Genomic DNA, 20,406 nt, shown 5'->3' with positions numbered 1-20,406 from the left:
GGAGGACAGGGCTGGCTTGGCTTTCAAACACGTGTCATGTTTTAGAAGGCAACACTACGGGGTAATGAATACACAAGCATCACAGAGCGCTGTTGGAATGGGCTTGTAGGCAACCAGTGCGCAACATGTCAGTAGACATCAAAAGAGCAGTGTCCTTATCAGGTCAAATCAGGAGCGAACTGAGATCAGGAGCGAACTGAGATGCAATGGGAGTCGTCACGGTAAAACATTCCCACAATAAAGATCATGTCCTTTCTCGTGGAGGCTTAAGGGTTTTATGACATCAGAGGTCATTTCCACACCAAAACAATACAGCTTAATAACCATATCCTCATATTCCCCTGAGGCGGCTTGTACTGCTAACTTTGTCCTCCTTCATGCCTTGCTGACCTCCACGGGTCACCTGTCAGTATTTTGGTCTCGTAAAAGTGTCTGCGCTACCAAGGCGGCGCTCCGGGCTCCGGCGTCCCTTCATAACCTCCGCGAGGAAGCGGCCCGACAAAGACAGGAAACAATTGGGAAGAACGCTCCGTGAACTTCCACACACCGCCATTGTTCCGAGTGGGAAGATGGACATGGCGCCAGCATTGACCGTGGCGTGTGGAAGCTGCGGCTGGTCGCCGGGGGAAAAGGGTTGAGGTCAACATCGAGGTGGGTTACGCCCCCCCCCCCCCCCCCCCTCCCCTCCCACTTCCCCCCCGCCCCTCTCCCCCCACGGTGACCGGTGACCTCGCTTTCCTTCCGCTGGCCTGGGAGGATGACTGATGTGTTCATATCCACGATTACACCACAGTGTTACTCTCCCGTTTCCTAGCAACAAGACTAAACAATAGCCGTCCCCTCTGTCGGCACACACACACACACACACACACACACACACGCACATAAGTATGTCCCCGTGTGATTTATACTCTGTGTCTGTGCCTGCAGTTACGGCTACACACAAACACAGACGCTGCCCCTGAGCCATCTCAGAGCCCATGGCTTGATTGGTAAAAACAGATGCCTGACGTCAGCCGAGGGTAAATTTGGACTCTGCGTATGGAGAGGGGCACGCCGCAGGTTCCTCACCTGACCTGACTGGGCCCTGATTCACAGCAACGCTCCAATTGTGACGGCCTGCGTGTAGCTAACAGCCAACAGCAAACAGCAGTCAGCCTCTGTCTGCCCAGTCAGTGCCCACAGGCTGAGCTGCAGAGAGACACACATGCCACAAGTGTGTTGTTGAGTGCCAACCAATCAGAGGTCGGGGCAGCTGCTAAAGCCATTCTCCAACTTATTGGAGGAGCTAATTAAATATGCAACGTATTTAGCAAACCCAGACAACCCCCCTCTCCCCCCTGCCTCTCAGCTGGGTGTCTAATCTCCTTAAGGGGCAGATAATGAAGATCATTTTTATAATGTGTAAAAGACTAGCCGCCTGGGGGAAACCGTGCTCGTTCAGATCCTTCTGGGCTTTGGCGACGGGCCTGCAACGGAAACCGCCGTGCTCCACAAAGAGCACAACAAAAACAAACACAATCCAAATGTGATTACAACGTGGAAACAAAGAGTCTGCAACGTCCCCCCGGAGAATAAATGCTACTGTAACCTGTCACAAGATGACATCATCAAGCATCAACGCAATACAACACAATGCTTGAATGTAGGAACCAATCCACGCAAACGCATTTGATTACTTCTGCAGCTAAAGAAGTGGCATGCACAACATTGTAATGTAATAATAAGCTGATTGCATCACCACCACCAACACCCCCCCCCCCCCCCCACAGAACTCAGACTCAACTCTCAAGCTAATTTTACTCTAAGATAACCTCAACAGGGTTGAACAAGTTGAACAAGTTTAAAGGTACATGAAGCCACCATCGAATTGACTGGTTTTCTGTCAGTATGAGCCTTTTGATCGTAATCCAAGGAATTGTCTTCATCCGTTCCCCTCATCTCCATCATCTGAAGACACCTTTTTCAGGCATGCATTTTTATGCTTTATTGACAGAGACAGTGACAGAGAGACACATACAGTGATAGAGAGGACATGCAGCAAAGGACAGCGGAGCGCGGGCCGGATTCGAACCCGGGTCGTTGCGGAAAGGACCGAGCCTTATGGGATATGCTCTACTCGGTGAACCACAACCTGACACAAAGTTAAACAATATATATCTTGGGGGAAAATTGCCCAATTACAATTGGGGAGAAAATGGGGGAGAAATTCAGAATATATATATATATATATATTGAAAAATTAAAGGAACCACCGCAACACTGAAAATGACTTACTGATGTTTATTTGTGAACAACGCGTTTCGCGTACAGCTTCATCAGGTTCACAGAGAACCTCTGTGAACCTGATGAAGCTGTACGCGAAACGCGTTGTTCACAAATAAACATCAGTAAGTCATTTTCAGTGTTGCGGTGGTTCCTTTAATTTTTCATTTCATGTTTATCCTACAACCGACCAGCACCTGATTTTTCTACTGGCTGTGCACATGGGAATCCTCTCTTCACCATATATATATATATATATATATAATATATATATAAAATATGAATCTTATCTTATAGACCCCTTATACGACTACGTCACACTGACATCACGCAGTGTCGATGCGCATGACGGATGCAGAAAGACAGACTCTGCGCAGCCCTGGCAAGTAGTTTTCCAGTGGCTGGAAAACTAGACGAGCTAGACATGTCTTCGTGTTGTGCAGTGGGATGCCAGAATCGAAAAGCTATTGTAGCAGAGTATTCGGGTCCGCCTATTCACACTTGGTTAATAAAATAATAAACGATAGAGCCAGGCTGTAACGTTATAACAAGCATCACCTAATTCTCCCCACATATCCTGTTCTACGGCAACTCGAGGGAACATACACAGCCTCGCATACACACGCAATAGAACACAACACAACACTGAACAGTCTGTTACACTATCAACAAAGCAAGGACTAAAGTTTTACCGAATCCCGTCAACTCATACTGCTTTTAATGCTAACCATAGGTGTCTTTGGTTGCAAGCCGAAAGAGGAAATCATTAAAAATGCCGACTTTGCAGTGCTCGCTTATTTAATATCAGGTAAGCTGTAGCTGTAGGCTGCTAGTAACAGCCACATCGCTCGGTTAGTTAACAACCAAGTAACGTTAAATAATGTCATTATTGAGTTGAACTGATTGGAACGAGGACATCATTAAAAATGCCCGACTTTGTAGTGCTCATTTCATAATCAGGTAAGCTGCCTGTAGCTGTAGGCTGCTCAGCCACATCGCTCGGTTAGTTAACAACAACCAAGTAACGTTACATAATGTCATTATTGAGTTGTGTGCATTATCAACATAACAATATATCTTTGCTATGTAATTATCTACGCTATGTATTGCTGGCCAGTCTAGGCTTGGCCAATTCTTCTTGTCTTTTATCCATTGACAGCGCCAGTGCGTATGGGTCTGTAAGACGTATCCCATTAACCAACGTTAATTGCGATGCATAACATTGCTTATCACTAGGCGATAAGCTGTGGTAGTAAGCCGAGAACTGCATTTTAAAACTAAAATTTAACTGTGTGTCGCAGATGGGCACAGAGCAGTCCTGACAGCGGGGCTTTTACACAGCTCTCCTGTGTGTCTGTCAATGCTGGGCTCACGGCTTTTTGCCTACACGATGCGCGCGCAGTTCCAATGTTGACAGCTGTATAAGGGGATGATAAGGGGTCTATATTTTAAACATTTTAATCTTGCATTCAGACTTTGCTTAAAAATTCCCACTTGCTTCTATTGACATTTTTCCTCACTTGAAAAAGTAGGACTTCAAGAGTGCAAGAAAAAAATACTTGATCAGATGGACATTATTTGCAGTGTGTCTGTCAGCGCAGGTAAACAGTGAAAAAATCAAGAGCTGACTTCTTATTGAGCCACAGCCAATATCTTTGTCAACTAGCTCCTCTTAGGGCTCAGGCTAAACTGACATCCTAGCAGCTAAACAAGCAGCGTCAAAATGGTCAAATGATCTCTAAGGGTTTAAACACTGCATTTTTCTGATATAAAATCTCGGTTAGAAACGGAATGCAGAACTAGACAGAATAACAGCAAATCTTTGGTGAAAAATGGTAAGATCAGTATTTGAGTCATTTATGATATGAAAACAACAAACAACTTTTAAAAAGCAATATGTAATAGAAGAGCAGCTCTGTATGGAAAGCTGTGTGCACATAGCCATGTGTGATGTATCTACATGCATTTGTCTGCCACTTGTCTTTAACAAAGCTCTACAATGTGTCAAACATAAGATAACTTCCTATCACTACACTTCAAAGCCTTATAGAGAAGAAGACCAACGATCTTCACAGGTCATCTATACTTGCCACTCGTGTAGATGTTGTGATGGTACGTACGTGTGTGTGGCCAAATCTAATCAGCTTTGGTAATGATGAGCATCTCCTGCAACCTCGCTTTGCCACTTTGCTCAACGGACGCACCCAATTTAGTGTAAAAAGGAGGGGGGAGCAGCTCAATTTACCCCCGTTATAGAAGTAAGGGAAAGGAAACAGGTTGTGACTCCAAAGATGGGAGCTAAGCCAAGCCTCGTGCTCCTGCAGCTTTGTTTTCTGTGAGTGTAGAGAGACTACAGAAAGTGTGTGACCCACAGCCGCCTCTGGCACGACTCAGCACTAGAGCAATGTGCCCATATGACTTCGCCGCTGCTTATTGTTCAGAGTGCAAAACTTTTCCATGGTTTCTGGCCCTTATAATGAAAAGAGCAAAAAAAAGTTGTTTGATCTTCAAAATGCTTGTGGCTGTTGGTGTCAGATCTTAATTCTGGGAGACTTCAACACAAATACTTTGGTATTTGGTATCAGCTTATTAGACACCAGTATTAGTATTGGTGCATCTGTGCTCAACATTCATAAGGTCACCTTCATGCACAAAAACCCATTTCAGTCACAACAGATGATGCCAAAAGATGGTAGAAAAGGAAATGCTGGCCAGTGGCCAGAGTGATGAATTTAGAATAAGTCGTTTATTTAGGAACTATTCTAGTTCTCCTAACAACATAAATAGGCTCCATCTGAACAGGGCAGCGAATGCCTCGCACTCTGTTCTGTGGTTCTAGCCGGGGCTTAACGGCTCTTTTCATGCTTTAGTGAAACTAAGCCAAAAACCGCAGGCCCAGACCACAAGACCACAGGCCCGGCCTGCGCCGACTGCAGGCCCATGATTGGAGATCAGTGCTGGAGAGGCGGCTTCTGGTCTTGATTCTTTGTCAGAGGATGGCACATTCAACTCAATTTGGGATCATCTCTGCCGCTAGACTTTTTTTTTTATAACGCTTCCTCATTTTTGTCACCACAATTTGCCAATAGGTCTTCTGGGCCTATTCAGCAAATATATTCATGGACTAGTGATGAGTATGAGCAATCACCTCAAGCACAATATCATTAATGGAAAAACTATGAAAATCACATTTCAGCAGCGAGAGAAGAGCATAATAAGGGGTCCAGCTCTATTTTATGGAAACCATCACAACAACCTCAGATACATCAATAAGGGCTTGAGAAAGCAGAACCAGCAGTTAAATGATGTGGACTGAGCGTAGCGTAATGGTGCAAGCCAAGGAGTTCAGGCAGCACCCAGACGCAAAATTCTTCTCCGCGCTCAAACTTGAACTCTTTGGCAGTGTGAAATGGGTGGGCTCGTCGTTTGACGACAAAAGCCACTTCAGAGGGAACAAGTCATTTCCCAGGAGCTGTGCTTTGGAGGCAATTAGACATGTGGCATATTTCTGTCATCTCCTTGGCCTGGGCTTCTCCACACATCACGAGCGATGACAACACGACTGTGGAGTGAAAATAAACATTCACAGACTAACAGGCGAGGTGTTGCATCATGTTAAAGAGCACAGTTCCAACTGCACTGACACAAAACTTGGCCTACTTAACTAAAGCGACGCACATGACTTGGCTCTGACATTTCAACACTAACGGGACACAAGTAGGCTAACCGTTTTTGGCAAAACTCTCGGTCTGATAATAAACACACAAAAAGGCTTAACGTGCCTTGTATTCAGGGTCCCAAAAGAACTTTTTGACTCACTGGCAAGTAGACAAAAAATCTGCCGGCCAAGCATATTTTTTACCGAAAATAATACCAAAAATTATTAAATTGCCTTTTTGGGTCACATATACGTAAATATACGTAAATAATATACCATCACTAACAGTAACATTAATACTAATAATTAATTAATGTGAACACAAACACTAATTCTAATAATACTAACAACATAAATCCTAAGAGTAACCATTAATTGTAATACACATGTACAGTAACTAGGAATCCTGCACGCTATGCACGCTCGATTCCTAAGGTGGAATCTCTGGACTGACAGACAGACACTGTACATCACAATTGCTCGATTGACATCACTAATGACATCACAATTGCTCAAGTGACATCACTGATGATATCACAATTGCTCAAGTGACATCACTGATGACATCATAATCGTGACTGGCACCACCATCACAGACAGACACCACCCACTTAGCCAATTTTAACTAAGAAGATAGGCTAAAACCAATGGTAATAGTAACACTAATGTCAACTACAAAACTACAGGTAATACAATACGAACAGGGAGAGAGAAGGAGAGAAAGAAAGAAAGAAAGAAAGAAAGAAAGAAAGAAAGAAAGAAAGAAAGAAAGAAAGAAAGAAAAGAAAGATTTTATTTTTTATTAGATGACTAGTTAGTTAAGTTAAGTTATCCTTTATTTTATCCCCTTGGGGAAATTCATCCTCTGCATTTGACCCATCCTCTACTAGGAACCTTCCTAGAACTAGGAGCAGTGGGCAGCCACTGTGCAGCGCCCGGGGACCAACTCCAGTTCTTTTTGCCAGTACCTTGGCCAGGGGGCACTGACAGGAGTATTAACCCTAACATACATGTCTTTAGGTGGTGGGAGGAAACCGGAGCACCCGGAGAAAACCCACACGAACACGGGGAGAACATGCAAACTCCACACAGAAAGGACCTGGGATGGACCGGGGTTCGAACCCAGGACCTTCTTGCTGTGAGGCAACAGTGTTAACCACTGAGCCACCGTGCCGAAGTAGTTTGGTACAAACATCGCCATGTGGCTGATAGCCTTCTGGGATTTACTAGCCAAACACAAAATCTACTAGGCATTGGCGGTTGGCTACTCTGCTTCTATTGCTATGAATTTAATTGTGATGACACATAGATACAGTCAATGTCTCATCATAGACGCTGGGGTAGCTGGCTGGGGGCGTAGTCAGCGTGGGGTAAATCCTCCCGTTCTCCCCATTCAGCATAGTTAGCATTTAGCTACTAGCCCAGCCCAGGCAGACAGGATCGGTGATTCAACCACCACAGTACATGCACATCTGAACAGACGTCTATATACCTGCTCTAGAATCCCCGATCCTGTAGTGTAGAGCCGCAGCACCGTCCTTTGTTGAGTCAGCCCATTGAGATATATGGGGGGTTTACAGTTGAACATTTTGTGGGTGTTCCCGCACAGACCGACTGTATCTATTCTGTCACAAGTGGTTTTCTCTCAAGCTGCTCACTCTCACATTCTCGGCTCAAGTGAGGTGTGAACACGATATTATCAACAGCAGTTCGGTAAGTCCTGAGTCTACAATATTTCAATACGTTTTCTTTTGTGTTCTGGCTTGTGGATATTTTGTATTGGGGGCACCTGTGGATGTGCAGAGCTGTTCTCTATCAAACTGTTGCATTATCTCTCGCCCGTAAACACTGTGCTTTTGACAGAAGGCAAACTGATGAACTTAAATTTTTAACTTTTTTTGAAACTTTTTTAACTTAAATTTTCTCTATCACAAAAAAATAACAATTTCCTTATAAACAGTAGCCCTAATCTACATTCATTTGATCTGATTAGAGAGTTGTAATCTGTAAATCTTAAAACTGGTTGCTTATGTAGTGTAGCAAAAGTGAAAGATTGAGGCATGATTTACAGACAGACAACTTTTTAGAAAAAAGAAATTGCATTATAATTTTAGTATGAAATTTTCATCTAATGTGATGGGTTTCAAGAACACTTACGTCCCCAGAAGCAATGAACCGAACTAGAGAGCTGTTTTGCCACCTTACTGTACGTTGACAACTTGACACCGGCCAGATTTTCAGATATTCGCGCGACGAGATTACATGTCAATGCAAACGCGCGAGTAGATGAGATTTCACCCCGGGCAGTGCATTTGAGCGAATAATACGTGCGAGCAAACTCGTTAAGTGTTCCTTTCACCTTGGTGTGAACGTACAGTATGACTGTATGAAAATAATCCAGGTGCGGTGGCATGTTCAAAATCCAAGACAACTGGCAGGAAGTTTCAGTTGTACGTCACTTCCTTAAGGAGAGAAATCCAACCAGGATAAGATAACATATATCAGTTTTAGCCTCATTGCACTGGCTCCCTGTAACATTGAGAATTGATTTGACTTGTTTATAAGGCTCTAAATAGCACCTTCATATCTCTGTGACTGCTTATCTGAGTATGTTCCAAACCGTTCCCTTATGTCAGGCCTATTCAACTGGCGGCCCGCGGGCCGGATACGGCCCGTTTGAATTTTGATCCAGCCCGCCAGAGTTTGATATAATAAAATAAAATAAAAAAATAAAATGGGTGGGGGACAAAGATCTATGACTGGCCCGGGAGAAGCTTTTTTATTTCATTTTTCCTTGTTTGTTCCATTACACTTTACAGTGTTTGATTTTCATCCTAATCTGGTTTTCCATAATAATAATAATAAGTTCAGTGTTTATGCCTGTGTTGCTGTCTGTTGTAGTGTAAAACGACTAAAGGAAGAGCAGGTGGTTACATGAAAGTGAGTGAGAAAAGGAGAAGATACTGAATAATGACATCACAACAGTATAATCCTAATGTTAATTTAAAATTACGGTAAATATTCTTCTAAATATGGATAAAAGTCCAAAAAACATCAAATTTTCTTCGACGCTGCCCTAGCGGGCAGTGTCAAGATTCCATTCCTTACAGCACCCCCTATTTAATAATAGTTCCAGCACGGCTGCGAAAATGTGGTGGCGGGTTGTGTCAAGTGTACATATAATGGCTCAGGGTCCGGCCCCCGGCCCCTTAGGTTTCTGACAATGTGGCCCCCTGAACAATTTAGTTGAATAGCCCTGCCTTACGTCATCTCGTGCTGGCTTGCTTAATGTCCCTAAAATGAATATTTAAAAAAAAGTATGGTGATGCAGCTTTCAGTTTTCAGAAAGCTGTTGTATAAATAATAAAGATTATCATTATTAATATTATTTTGAACCATCACTGAATCATGTGAACAGGGGTTTTCCCCATTCAATCAAATTATTGTTGTAACCTGGTTATTCCCAGTTATCGTGTAATTAGTGTGCATGTAAAGTACCGGCAAGTGACAGAGTCAAACTGCTTACTTCTCTGACAGTGCTTCTGTGTCCAGCAGCGTTCGCCGAAGAGTCCGTTGATGGTGGTCGCCTGGCAGGTGGTCTTTCCCTTGGCCGCCCCCGGACACACGTCTCCGCACTCTCGGTCGTTCTTGTTGGCCATGATGTAGTTGTCCTCGACGGTGTCCAGGATCTTGGACCAGTCCAGGGTGGAGAGGTAGCAGAGGTCCGGGTTCTTCTCGATCCTCACGGCTCCTCGGGTGATGTTCATCAGGCTGTGGAGGCCGATCTCTCGGAGCTGGAGCATCTCGAACATCACCAGGGCGTAGTTGAAGAAGAGGTTGTTGCCCCTGATGACGGTGAGGTTGGGGAAGAGGTCGCTGAGGCTCTCCATGCCATAGACTCGGAAGAGCAACAGGTAGTCGGTGACCACGGTCAGCTTGGGGAAACTCAGGCCCCGGAAATCTTCAGGCTTGGTCTTGAACATGAGCAGGATCTTCAGGTGGCCTTCGATCACAGTGCAGTTCTCTAACGTGTGCAGGTTGGTCACATTGTTCCGGATGTCCTTGCTGGAACAAACTGAAAAGACATGGAAAGGGCGAAGAGGGGGGAAAAACAGGATCTTTAGAAAGTAGATTCCTTCAGGAAAAACAAAAATAAACAACATTAAGCAGCTGTAATCACCGGTTAGGCTCCACAACTAATAGCCAAGCTTTTCTCAGTTGACTCTAGGATCAAGGAAATAAGCAGCTGCATCGTTCACTCTGCAGGAAAACCCAACACACATTGAACGAAAAGTTATGAAGCTTGGATATAAACTAATTCTCCCGAAGAAAGCAATGATTAAAATGCTGATATCAGAGAAATGCATTTTGTTCCAGTAGTCCATTTATTATTACAACTGGTGAGGCCAGACGTCAGCTTTGTAAACTTTGGAAAACCAGTTTTGAGGAAGTTAAAGAGATCGGGAGGAGAAAAAAAATAGCCCGCTTGGTAATGAGAGGGGATATTTCACTGAGAAATATGTGGTTATGTCTCTGGCTTTGATGAAAACCAGACCCCTTCGCTGACATTTTGTTTAGCAACCACATATCTGGCTGTGAGCCACATTCAAATATGGAGTGCTGTCATCAGTGTCAAGTTGTGCTCATCCTCGGCTACTCGTGTTTGATTTGTGGGGCTGCTGCTGTAACTTAAGACCATAAAAAACATTACCTAATGTATTAAAAATATGCCTCCGCAGGAGCATGCGAGCGTTAACGCTCATATGTTGCACCAGTAGTAGATTTGTGGCCTTTTCAGACACGACCTAGACATGACACATGATCCCGTTTGACAAGAAATTCCATAACTATGCAACTGTGCAGACGGAACAGATGCGTCTCAAACTTTTCCAAACTATACGATCGCAACGAAGCACGATGATAGCCGCATGTTAGTCACAGCTGTTAGACAATGTAGCCTACAGCCTATTGCCCAAATACATCAAACAGCAACATGCATGACATTAGGCTATTATGTTCATTATGTGCTTTCTGAAGACAAAAAGATGACCGTAATGAGGCTTTCCCCAACTCTATGCAAACTGCTGGAAATCAGCCAGACTCTTCAGCAGATGCCTGTCGTGTGACATAACAGCCATAATGACGGCCATAAAAACTTTCCTTTACAGGTGCCGTGTGGGACATTCCAGGCCCAATTTTACAGTTCACAAGTCCTGGCTGCAGCTGGACGTGTGCTGCCCGGTGAGAGTTCTGCATTTGTTTACCAACCGACAGACCAACCCACCGACTGTATAACACAGCCAGGCTGATGCGTACGCCTCTTTATGACAGCAGCTCATTTTACACCTTGTGTTGCATAACAGGACGAGACAAGCGGCACACGGAGAGTCCGATCACTAAGCTCCAGGATGACAAACAACAAGCTTTTCACTCTGTGACCTTTATGGCCGGAACGTTCACACCTCACGGAAAATAATCGAGGCTTTCCACCTACAACTTCTCCTAAGCTCGTTCAAAACGGAGGCACGATTTCTTAACCTGGTATTCAATGACAGGCTTTTATAAGGAACTTGAATCGTAGAAAAAAAAACCCAGAAAAGGTTTTCCCCTTTCAAGCTGCTTTACATTTCAATCCGCAGCTCTCCCCGTGGTCTCGGGAGCGCTGCTGAATTGTGAGCATGAACGGCTCGCCTCGAACCTGTCATTTCCACACTTCCACTTCCAAAACCCTTCACATTAAACTGATGGGGAGTCTGCAGCAAGTCTCGCCTCCTGTAGACCAGACTCATTCCCCAGACTTAACCTTGTGTAACACATTTAAAACTATGATGAGCCTAGCCTTCTCTCTCTCTCTCCCTCTCGCATAGTTTAAAAAAAGCAAGGCACCGGAAGTGTTCGAACATGGACAGTAAGCTGACCCAGCAGGGACCGAGTACCGAGTGACCCCGTGGGGAAGGCAGCACATCACAGAGCGGCGAGTCCAGGCTCCCATCAGTGTACACTTTCAGCCAGGCCAGTATTTTTAGCACTGCATTCCCAATAGAGAATCTAATACACTCCGTCCGTACCGATAGTGGCTCGCATTGGAAACTGGAACACTGCAGGCCTGGTGTGTATGTGAGGAATTCTGGAGCCGCAGGAGAGAAAGGACCGGCCATCTCCGTGTGCCAACTTTAGGCTCGGACCAAAACTTTGGCAGAGGTAGGAACTTGATGCGCCTCAAACCAGAGAGATGCTCACAAGTCTCAAGTGTTTGAGCTAGAGTCCAAGTCAAGTCTCAAGTCTTTGAGGGGGAGGTCCAAGTCAAGTCTCAAGTCTTTGAGGGGGAGGTCCAAGTCAAGTCTAAAGTCTTTGAGGGGGAGGTCCAAGTCAAGTCTCAAGTCTTTGAGGGGGAAGTCCAAGTCAAGTCTAAAGTCTTTGAGGGGGAGGTCCAAGTCAAGTCTCAAGTCTTTGAGGGGGAGGTCCAAGTCAAGTCTCAAGTCTTTGAGGGGGAGGTCCAAGTCAAGTCTCAAGTCTTTGAGGGGGAGGTCCAAGTCAAGTCTCAAGTCTTTGAGGGGGAGGTCCAAGTCAAGTCTCAAGTCTTTGAGGGGGAGGTCCAAGTCAAGTCTCAAGTCTTTGAGGGGGAGGTCCAAGTCAAGTCTCAAGTCTTTGAGGGGGAGGTCCAAGTCAAGTCTCAAGTCTTTGAGGGGGAGGTCCAAGTCAAGTCTCAAGTCTTTGGTCACAAGTCCAAGTCAAGTCTCTTATGGATGAGCGTTCTAATCATCTGCAGGATGCCATCCTGTCTGTTTAGAAACACTGTATAGCTAAAACTAGGTATTATCCTCACTCCTTTATCTAGTATACACCATCAGTATCAGCAGTGATTAGTTGACATTATTTGTAGACATTTCCTTAATGTTAATGCGCCTAAAAAATTTCAAATAAATATTGTTCACGTGTCCCAAATCTTGAGTCCGAGTCAAGTCTCAAGTCTTTTGAGGACGAGTCTCAAGTCAAGTCTCAAGTCAATTGTGTGCGACTGCGACTTAAGTGCGACTCAAGTCCAAGTCGCAAGTCCAAGTCCCCATCTCTGCCTCAAACATGGTTTTTGTTTTTTGTTTCAGAGCAGAGCACCGAGAAAATGACTCACCCAGTTCATGCAAAACAAATCAGATGCATTATTAAATGCTTCCTGCATAGTAAAAAAAAAAAAAAAAATGAATTTGAGGACACCAAAAGCAATAGGGTTACCATGGCGACTCAGCCGGCTGCAGCTCTTCATTAACTTTCAGTACATCGCCTGCTCTGAGCCAGACACGTCTGGAAACACAGACACCGTGCTTCCCTGCGTCAATTACAATCATTAGGATGGCAGATTTCTACTGATCAACACCATCATTCAGACCCCGACAGAGATGCACTTTAAACTGGCCAATTAGAAAGAAAGCGGGATTCTGGTTTCCTGTCCAAGCAGCACCGCGAGCAAGGAAAAAAAAAACACGCTTTATTGACCGTTCTCACTGCCTTAGTTGTAGCACCTGAATAAAATAATAACAACGGGGACGATTACCAGCGGGAGAGAGAGCTCAGAATCAAAGTGTAGCTGTTGGTCACAAGATGTTTCCTAATTTTAACTCAACAGGTGCTGAAACAAACTTCCCCCCCGTGGAGCTTTTGAATTCAGAATGCAAATGCAGTGACACAGGCTGTGTTACTTACGGGCACGCAGCCCTGCACAATGTAATAACAGGCGGGCATCACATCCTACACTAACAAGTATCACACGAGTTGTGAAATGCAAACAAAGTAACATATCTCGCTGAGAGAGTTGCTGAGTTTGACTTGTCTGTCCACGAGTGTGCTAGGTGGCATTCGGCATACAGGCCCCACAATTCCTTTTTTTCTACAGCTCCATCGCTGACGGAGCTGATCTCTGGTGAACGTTATCGGCTGGGCCTCTGCAAGTGTGCAGGAACACAGTCGATGATTGCAACACTTCCCTTTTCAAGGTTTCGCTGTTCTGTTGTTTTCCTAACCTAGGCTCCAACTGCCTGCAGACCTGCGGAATGCCCAGGTCACCAAGAAACTTTCCAAACCGCCGCGTGATGGCATCCACGTTAAGGAGGGCTGTAAAACCTCATCAATAATCCATCCATCACTTTTAAGCTACACTGTAAAACAAAACACTCAAACCTACTTTTAAATAACACTTGAGACCGATAGTACATCACAGAATACACTCTTGCATTACAAGTCACTTTTACACTTCATCCTTTTATGATTGATTCATTTTCAAACAAGCAGGAATTCTGACAATCCTTGTTTCAACGCTATATCTACCTCTCAAGGCTATGCTTATTAAGTCGGCACTCGGCACACAATCCTCAAACTTTGAATGGCTCTGGACAGTGATTGGGGTTAATTAAGATGGGAAAGATGGGAGGTTTGTCATCTCTTGAGCTGCACAGAATTAAATATGAGTCTGTTGGTGACATTATGCTACAACTCAAGAGGGATACGCGAGAGTCAAGGCCAGGTCTAATTGGATAGGTTAATTGGGGGTAATATCATCAAACCTGCCAGCAGTTTGCTCAGAGGTGGCATCGCACGGAGAGCACATCAAACAGAACATATTACAGCGGTAGGGGAATTAAATATCTCACATGAATCTGGTTCTGTCTAAACAAACTCTAAACAAACGCAGACTCTAAATAGAGTGGAGTGAAAGAGAAGCCTGCAAACCACAAAGTTTCCCCCCCTGAGATTGTGGGCTGCGTGTCCTGTGGAGAGATGGTTCACGTCGAGACACAAAGAAGATCATTTCGTGATTCACTGCCCACCTAGCCGGGCTCCAGAGACTTTCGAAGCCACGCCCACTCCACAGTTGTGGATTTGGAGGAAATGAGTTGAGTTGACGATGAAGTCTGAATATCAGGCTACTGCCCACCAGCTGCTCTCACTTGAACTTCCACATTATTCTCCCTTAAGTGCAGGTTATTTATACATAAGAAACATAATCCTAACTTTTTGTTTCTTTGTTTTTACATCTGTTGTTTTGGCTACTCTGCAAGACCGATGCAATTTTTTAAACACTAAGCCCTGGCTTGATTTGGCATCTACTCATCTGACTACAGGCTACATCAGAATTCATATTCAGGAAGTAAAACTTCATGTATTCTTGAGGGTGTTAAGGCCACTGTTGACACTGAGGTGGGTAATTATTACCCGGGAAGTGTAAGAGCACAATAACAAGCACATTTCCTTTGAGCAGGGGCACAGTGTCAAGGGTAAAGAGAGATCTTCTGAGAAAACAAGACTCCCTTGTCAAGACGCTTGTGTGGTCGCAGTGTCAGGCTGATGTTTGAGTGCAGGTGTGGCAGATTACTGCTTTTTGCGAGCTATATATAATGTTTTAACAGCGAATGTGTCAAGCAGGCAATTGCTGCGGGTGACGATTACGAAAATCATTCTTTTGTGTACATGTCAAACACACTCATGATGATGGCAGTGGTAGTTAGTGTGTGTGTGTGTGTGTGTGTGTGTGTGTGTGTGTGTGTGGTGGTGGGGGGGGGAGGGTGTTAGCAGTTCCATCACCTAAGATCACTCTCCTCGTGAGGAGTCATAAATCAAGGAGGCGGTCCTTGGATTGCTGCCCAACTACCAGCCCTCCTAAACAAGACTGACATTCAACAACAGGCCACCGGTGGCTCCCTACTCTAACTGACACTTATGACAATGGGATGATGATGACTGTGATACAGATACAGATTTATGAGCGAGATAGCGTCCTGACAACCTGACCAGCTGAGACGAGACGCACAGCTTGAGATGAGCCAAAGCTGGCAGCGGCACAACCCCCACCAACTGAAATAGACTTTAGATGGGTGTTTTCTTTTCTTACAAAATATAAGACTGTGAGACACGTTTGCAAGCACAAGCATAAATGGCGAATTTCGACCGTCGCCAAACGGCCGAGAAAATTGAATCTAAATCACACAGCCACTAAATATAAGCTGCATTAATAAGTGAACTTTTCCATCAAGCTGAGCTGGACAGCGACCAACAAGTAGCTGAGAAGATTTCCTGAATCCGGCGTTGGTCGGGCCGGCTTATGAAATCGGCCAGTGTGAGGCCTGAGCTCCACTCTTCCCTTGTGTGGTTCACTCTCAAGTCTGAGAGGAGCGAGGAAGGAGGGGGGGGGGGGGCAGCAATGCAATTACACAACTTGTTTTTGATTTATGTCTTAAAATTCTCGCTCAAACTGGTTCGATGACATCGAGCTGATGAAAGGTGAGAGGTATTTTTTGTTCACAGCTCCTCTTAAACCCAGTATTACAATGTGACAGGAACAAACTTCATATACTGTACATAGGAGGAGGAGCTCTCTTGTTACTCTGGAAAACAAACACGAGTAAAACACTGCTGTGTAGACACTTGCTTCAAAGTTATTATAAGCCTTGTCCATAGAGAACAGGCTAAACCAGAGGTCTTCAATGTGGGAGGCGGGACTCCAAGCAGTTTCAGGGGAGGCTCAGTGAATGGAAGTGAAATAATATGACATTAGTTGATCAAAAGGAGATCACAGAATAGCCTAAATGTGTGTGATTTGGTTAAAGAGATAGTTCAGAGATGCAGTAGTTTTGGAAAATGTTACCATTTTCCCCCACTTTCTCAGAGTCAGAAACAAATAAATGCAACCAGACACACCTTCTTGATGTATTTGGTGTAGTCTGAAGTCATGTCAAAGAGCAACATCAGGCTATCTCGGCTCAATTATTGAGTGAATATGGGATCAAATAACAATCATGATCCAGGCATACATGAATTGAGCGAGGGGGGCACCTTTTTCCAAGCTTTGTCTGGGGGGAGGCCCACAGTCTCAGACTTGGAAAAACCCCTGGGCTACACTAGTGTTTCTAACACTACAAGAAGGTTTTGCCAAAAGAGCAGTAAAACAAATTTCACAGTCCCTGTTTGGACTGAAGGTGCCAATTGACTGACAGATGCTCCACGCTGTTTCAAAGATCATAAATACCTTAAAACGTGTCCCAAGTTGTAAAACTACTCAATGCATTAACACATGAGACTAGCAATTTCATTACAATTTAGTAAATGATGATAAGCAAAGTTCATCTGTCAAATCCATTTTTATATTTTTTGCAATAGCTACCAAAACCAGTGTGTGCCATGCATTTGAATAGAATAGAATAGAATATAACTTTATTTGCCATTTCAACACATGGTTGATTTGAAATTGTCTTGGTGCAGAAGTGCTCACATAGAATCACAGGAGACATAGATGCAGAGAGTTCCATACATGCGAATCAAGGAAGAAATGCTTGCATTTGTTAGCCAAGACTTCATTAAAAGAATAATAGAGCTTAATATTATTTCTCTCCTTGTCTTAACTGCCTGCCTATTTCTGTGTATATTTTTGAGAATTCACTCCACGGTAGAAAACTCTTAGAACTAGGCAAAGCCAAGTGTCACAAGAATAGTTAGGCTAGATATATTTCCACCATTTCAGAAAGTCCAGACAGTTGAGAAAGGCACGAAGACAATGAAAAACTTTGGCAATTCTTCCTCCCATCTGTCAATCTCTAGTAAACCTATGTTGAATGGTTTCACTGTGATAGAACGACATGTCCTCAGTATATGGGACAGTGGGACACTGGGTGAAAGAGTGACGGCACCTTTGAGCCACATACTGTTTTGACATTTACTCAATAGTGGGCTCTGTGATTGTCTTTAAAATGCTCCTAGCATGAAACAGTCATGTTGCCCTACAGGTTCTATTCACTTCCTCACATGTAGAGCCTCGGCTAGTAACATTCAAGTAAGAAAGTAAATGGGTGCAGGCATTCTTTGGTTTGAGAAATGTGAAAATGTCTGCGGGTGGTGATTGTGGATGTGTCCATTCATCCTGATCACTCGGGTTTCTAGGCTGGCGAGTAGAAAAGGATTGTCAGGAGCTGTAAAGAGGGCTTATTTGTTACATTCCTGCTCTGCGCAGTAATAAGCCAAGGCATCTACAATAACAACCCATTTATTCTTCTTCATTCTCAGACTGCTTCTTTGGAGGAAAAACATTTTGTTTACAGTTCCCGTAGACTCAAATAGCCGATAAGTGTTAACCTTTGTCCCTTCAATACAGTGACTTACAACACCACCAGTGCTGCTTACCTACCATTATCAAATCTATATCAATTCTATTAGAAAAGACGGTATAACTTCCCTATAGGGACTTACAGTGTGTCTTTAGTAATCTGTTATGGTGGGTTATAATATGGTAGTTTTTAATCACTGTACTATTACAAAAGGATATTATAGGCTATATTGTTTGTAGATTTGCTGCTATATTTGTATAGTGTCCTTCTGAAATTTAGACTAATATTACAAATAGGATGCATACATTTCAGTGACTACCAAAATGGGGTCAAAGTGAGAGATAATGTTTCACTATTAGTCCATTCCCTGGCATCAAATATGTACCGGTATATATTTTTATTTTGGGTCCTCTGCCTTCGCTGTTATAACCTCACCTGCAAGTACGGATAATTACTATGTTAAAATCATGGTTTACTATTCACTAAAACAATTTGTATCACACTGTGGTAGAGTGTATATTATGAAGTCTGAGAAGCCCTGCTTTATTTTATTTCTCGTTAAGTGTAGAGCCAGACAGCTGTCAATTAAGGTGTGATCCAATTGGATAATTTGACATAATGATGCTGCTCATAAAATGTCATGGGAGAATTAAAATTAACGTTATACTTACTCTCTCCATTTGCTTGGTGACAGCTCCATACAAGGCAGACAGTGGTCACAACAAAACCCCACAACAAAGTCCGGAGCCTCATATTGGCTCGGGTTAAGTCTCTATCCGAGGCTGTCCGGGGCAGAGGCACAATAATCCCTTGTGAACACGCGAACTAGCGAGAAATTCTTTCAGATAATTGGTTTTGTTAAGCGGCGCGAGCCAACAGGTAAACAAAAATAAAAACAAGACATCCCGGAAGATGGGCGGAGGAACAAGTCCCAATGTGTTCAGTCAAATGCTAGCTAATGTTGCTAGCCGCCTCATGGAAAAGCACCGTCAACACACAACGGCACTGGACACGAATACTCGGTTTATGTATTCGTTCGCGATTAAATGGTCGAGTGAATTAGCACAGTGTAATTTGTCTACGTCGGAAAATGACAGACTTGTTGGCCGAGCAGGAGCTAACGTTAGCCGCTGCTAGCTGCCTGGCTGCTCCACCACTCCAGTCCGTCCAGGCCACAAGTGAAGTTTGCGCTGCGATCCTGCAACTCTCCCAATCAAATTCCCCTTAAGGAATCGCATGCATAGCTGTACTATCGCTATACACCATATTTTTTAAGTGATTATTTACATGCACGGAAATATTTCTATACACGGCCCTGGGAATTTTGAGTAATTATAAAGCCGTTTGCTGCTGACTCGATGATTGTAGCTTGCGGGGCGCAGAGAGTCTTGCGAGAGAAAAAAAGGGGTAAATGTGCGTATTTCGCATGTGAAATATATCAGCAGCTACATCCAAAGCGCAAACTCTTCAGTCAATGCAGAGATTTCAGTGAGACCTCCACTCTCAAAGGGCTGTCACACTTCGTCGTGGCTCGATATATAGTCCAGCTCTCCAGTTTTTGTGGCAATAAAAAGACAAAGCGTGCTCCAGATTGTTTTCATGCTTCGGGCAGATATCGACAGTACGATTGAGCGAATTGATTCGACCGAGTGAAAGATAAGTGAGATAAGAGTTTGAAACTTAATTTTCCTGCTCCTCCACAGCCAGAGGTAGATTGGACAGTCCCAGGTCCCCTAGGATCCTCTTCTTCCCTGCCTCTCCGCCAGTAAACAAACCCTGCCAGTGATCCAGATGGGGCGAGGGGGAAATACGGACTGGAGCTTATTGGATTACACAACAAACTGTTCTACAAAAGTGTAGGCAAACAGTGCTGGGTAGTAGCGGTGAGTTGGTTCACACGTAATCTAATTGCTTTTCCCAGTGATCTGTATGAAATTTATTTCTTTTTAAAGTCCAGTTCATAATATTGTAGGCTAGTTACCAATGATAGATGCTCACATTTGCTAGTGCCTAAATCTTAAATTAAAGGTCCACTGTGATGGTTTCATTTATCAATTTCATGGTATCATTTATTTAACAAAGGAGCTGTTAATATAAACTTACACTTACTTAGTGGACCCCTGGGAGCCCCTCCCCCCCCCTGGTTTGGAGCACAGTGGTCTGCAAAGCCTCCGGGACACACTCAAACGAATCAATCACTGATGATATCATTATGTATAGAATTGGTGATGTCACCAGCAGTGTTGGGCAAGTTACGTTCAAAATGTAATATACTACATATTACTAGTTACTTTAATTTGAAAAGTAATAAGTTACTTTACAATATTACTGTCTGTGTAGAGTAACTCATTACTTATTACACTACTTTTGCATTACATTCACCAAAATAACTGCAGT

The 20,406-nt window shown here is 43.9% G+C and overlaps 1 protein-coding gene across 1 annotated transcript in view; it reads right to left on the bottom strand.

Annotated features, from left to right (window-relative positions):
• LOC310791779 (insulin receptor-like) overlaps window positions 1-19,712 on the bottom strand; it is a 60,742-nt gene extending 41,030 nt beyond the window's left edge. The window contains exons 1-2 of the mRNA XM_083653442.1: window positions 18,681-19,712; window positions 9,450-9,998 (exon numbers count right to left, since the gene is read on the bottom strand). Of these exons, the coding sequence (XP_083509568.1) occupies window positions 9,450-9,998; window positions 18,681-18,762 (631 nt within the window). The 5' untranslated portion in view covers window positions 18,763-19,712. The remainder of the gene's footprint in view (window positions 1-9,449; window positions 9,999-18,680) is intronic.
• Between the last annotated feature and the right edge of the window lie 694 nt (window positions 19,713-20,406).

The sequence above is a fragment of the Poromitra crassiceps genome, assembly GCF_964638095.1.
Source record: "Poromitra crassiceps genome assembly, chromosome: 17".
Classification (NCBI taxonomy): domain Eukaryota; kingdom Metazoa; phylum Chordata; class Actinopteri; order Beryciformes; family Melamphaidae; genus Poromitra; species Poromitra crassiceps.
The sequence above is the reverse complement of the archived record's forward strand: the minus strand, read 5'-3'. Positions and strand labels throughout refer to the sequence as shown.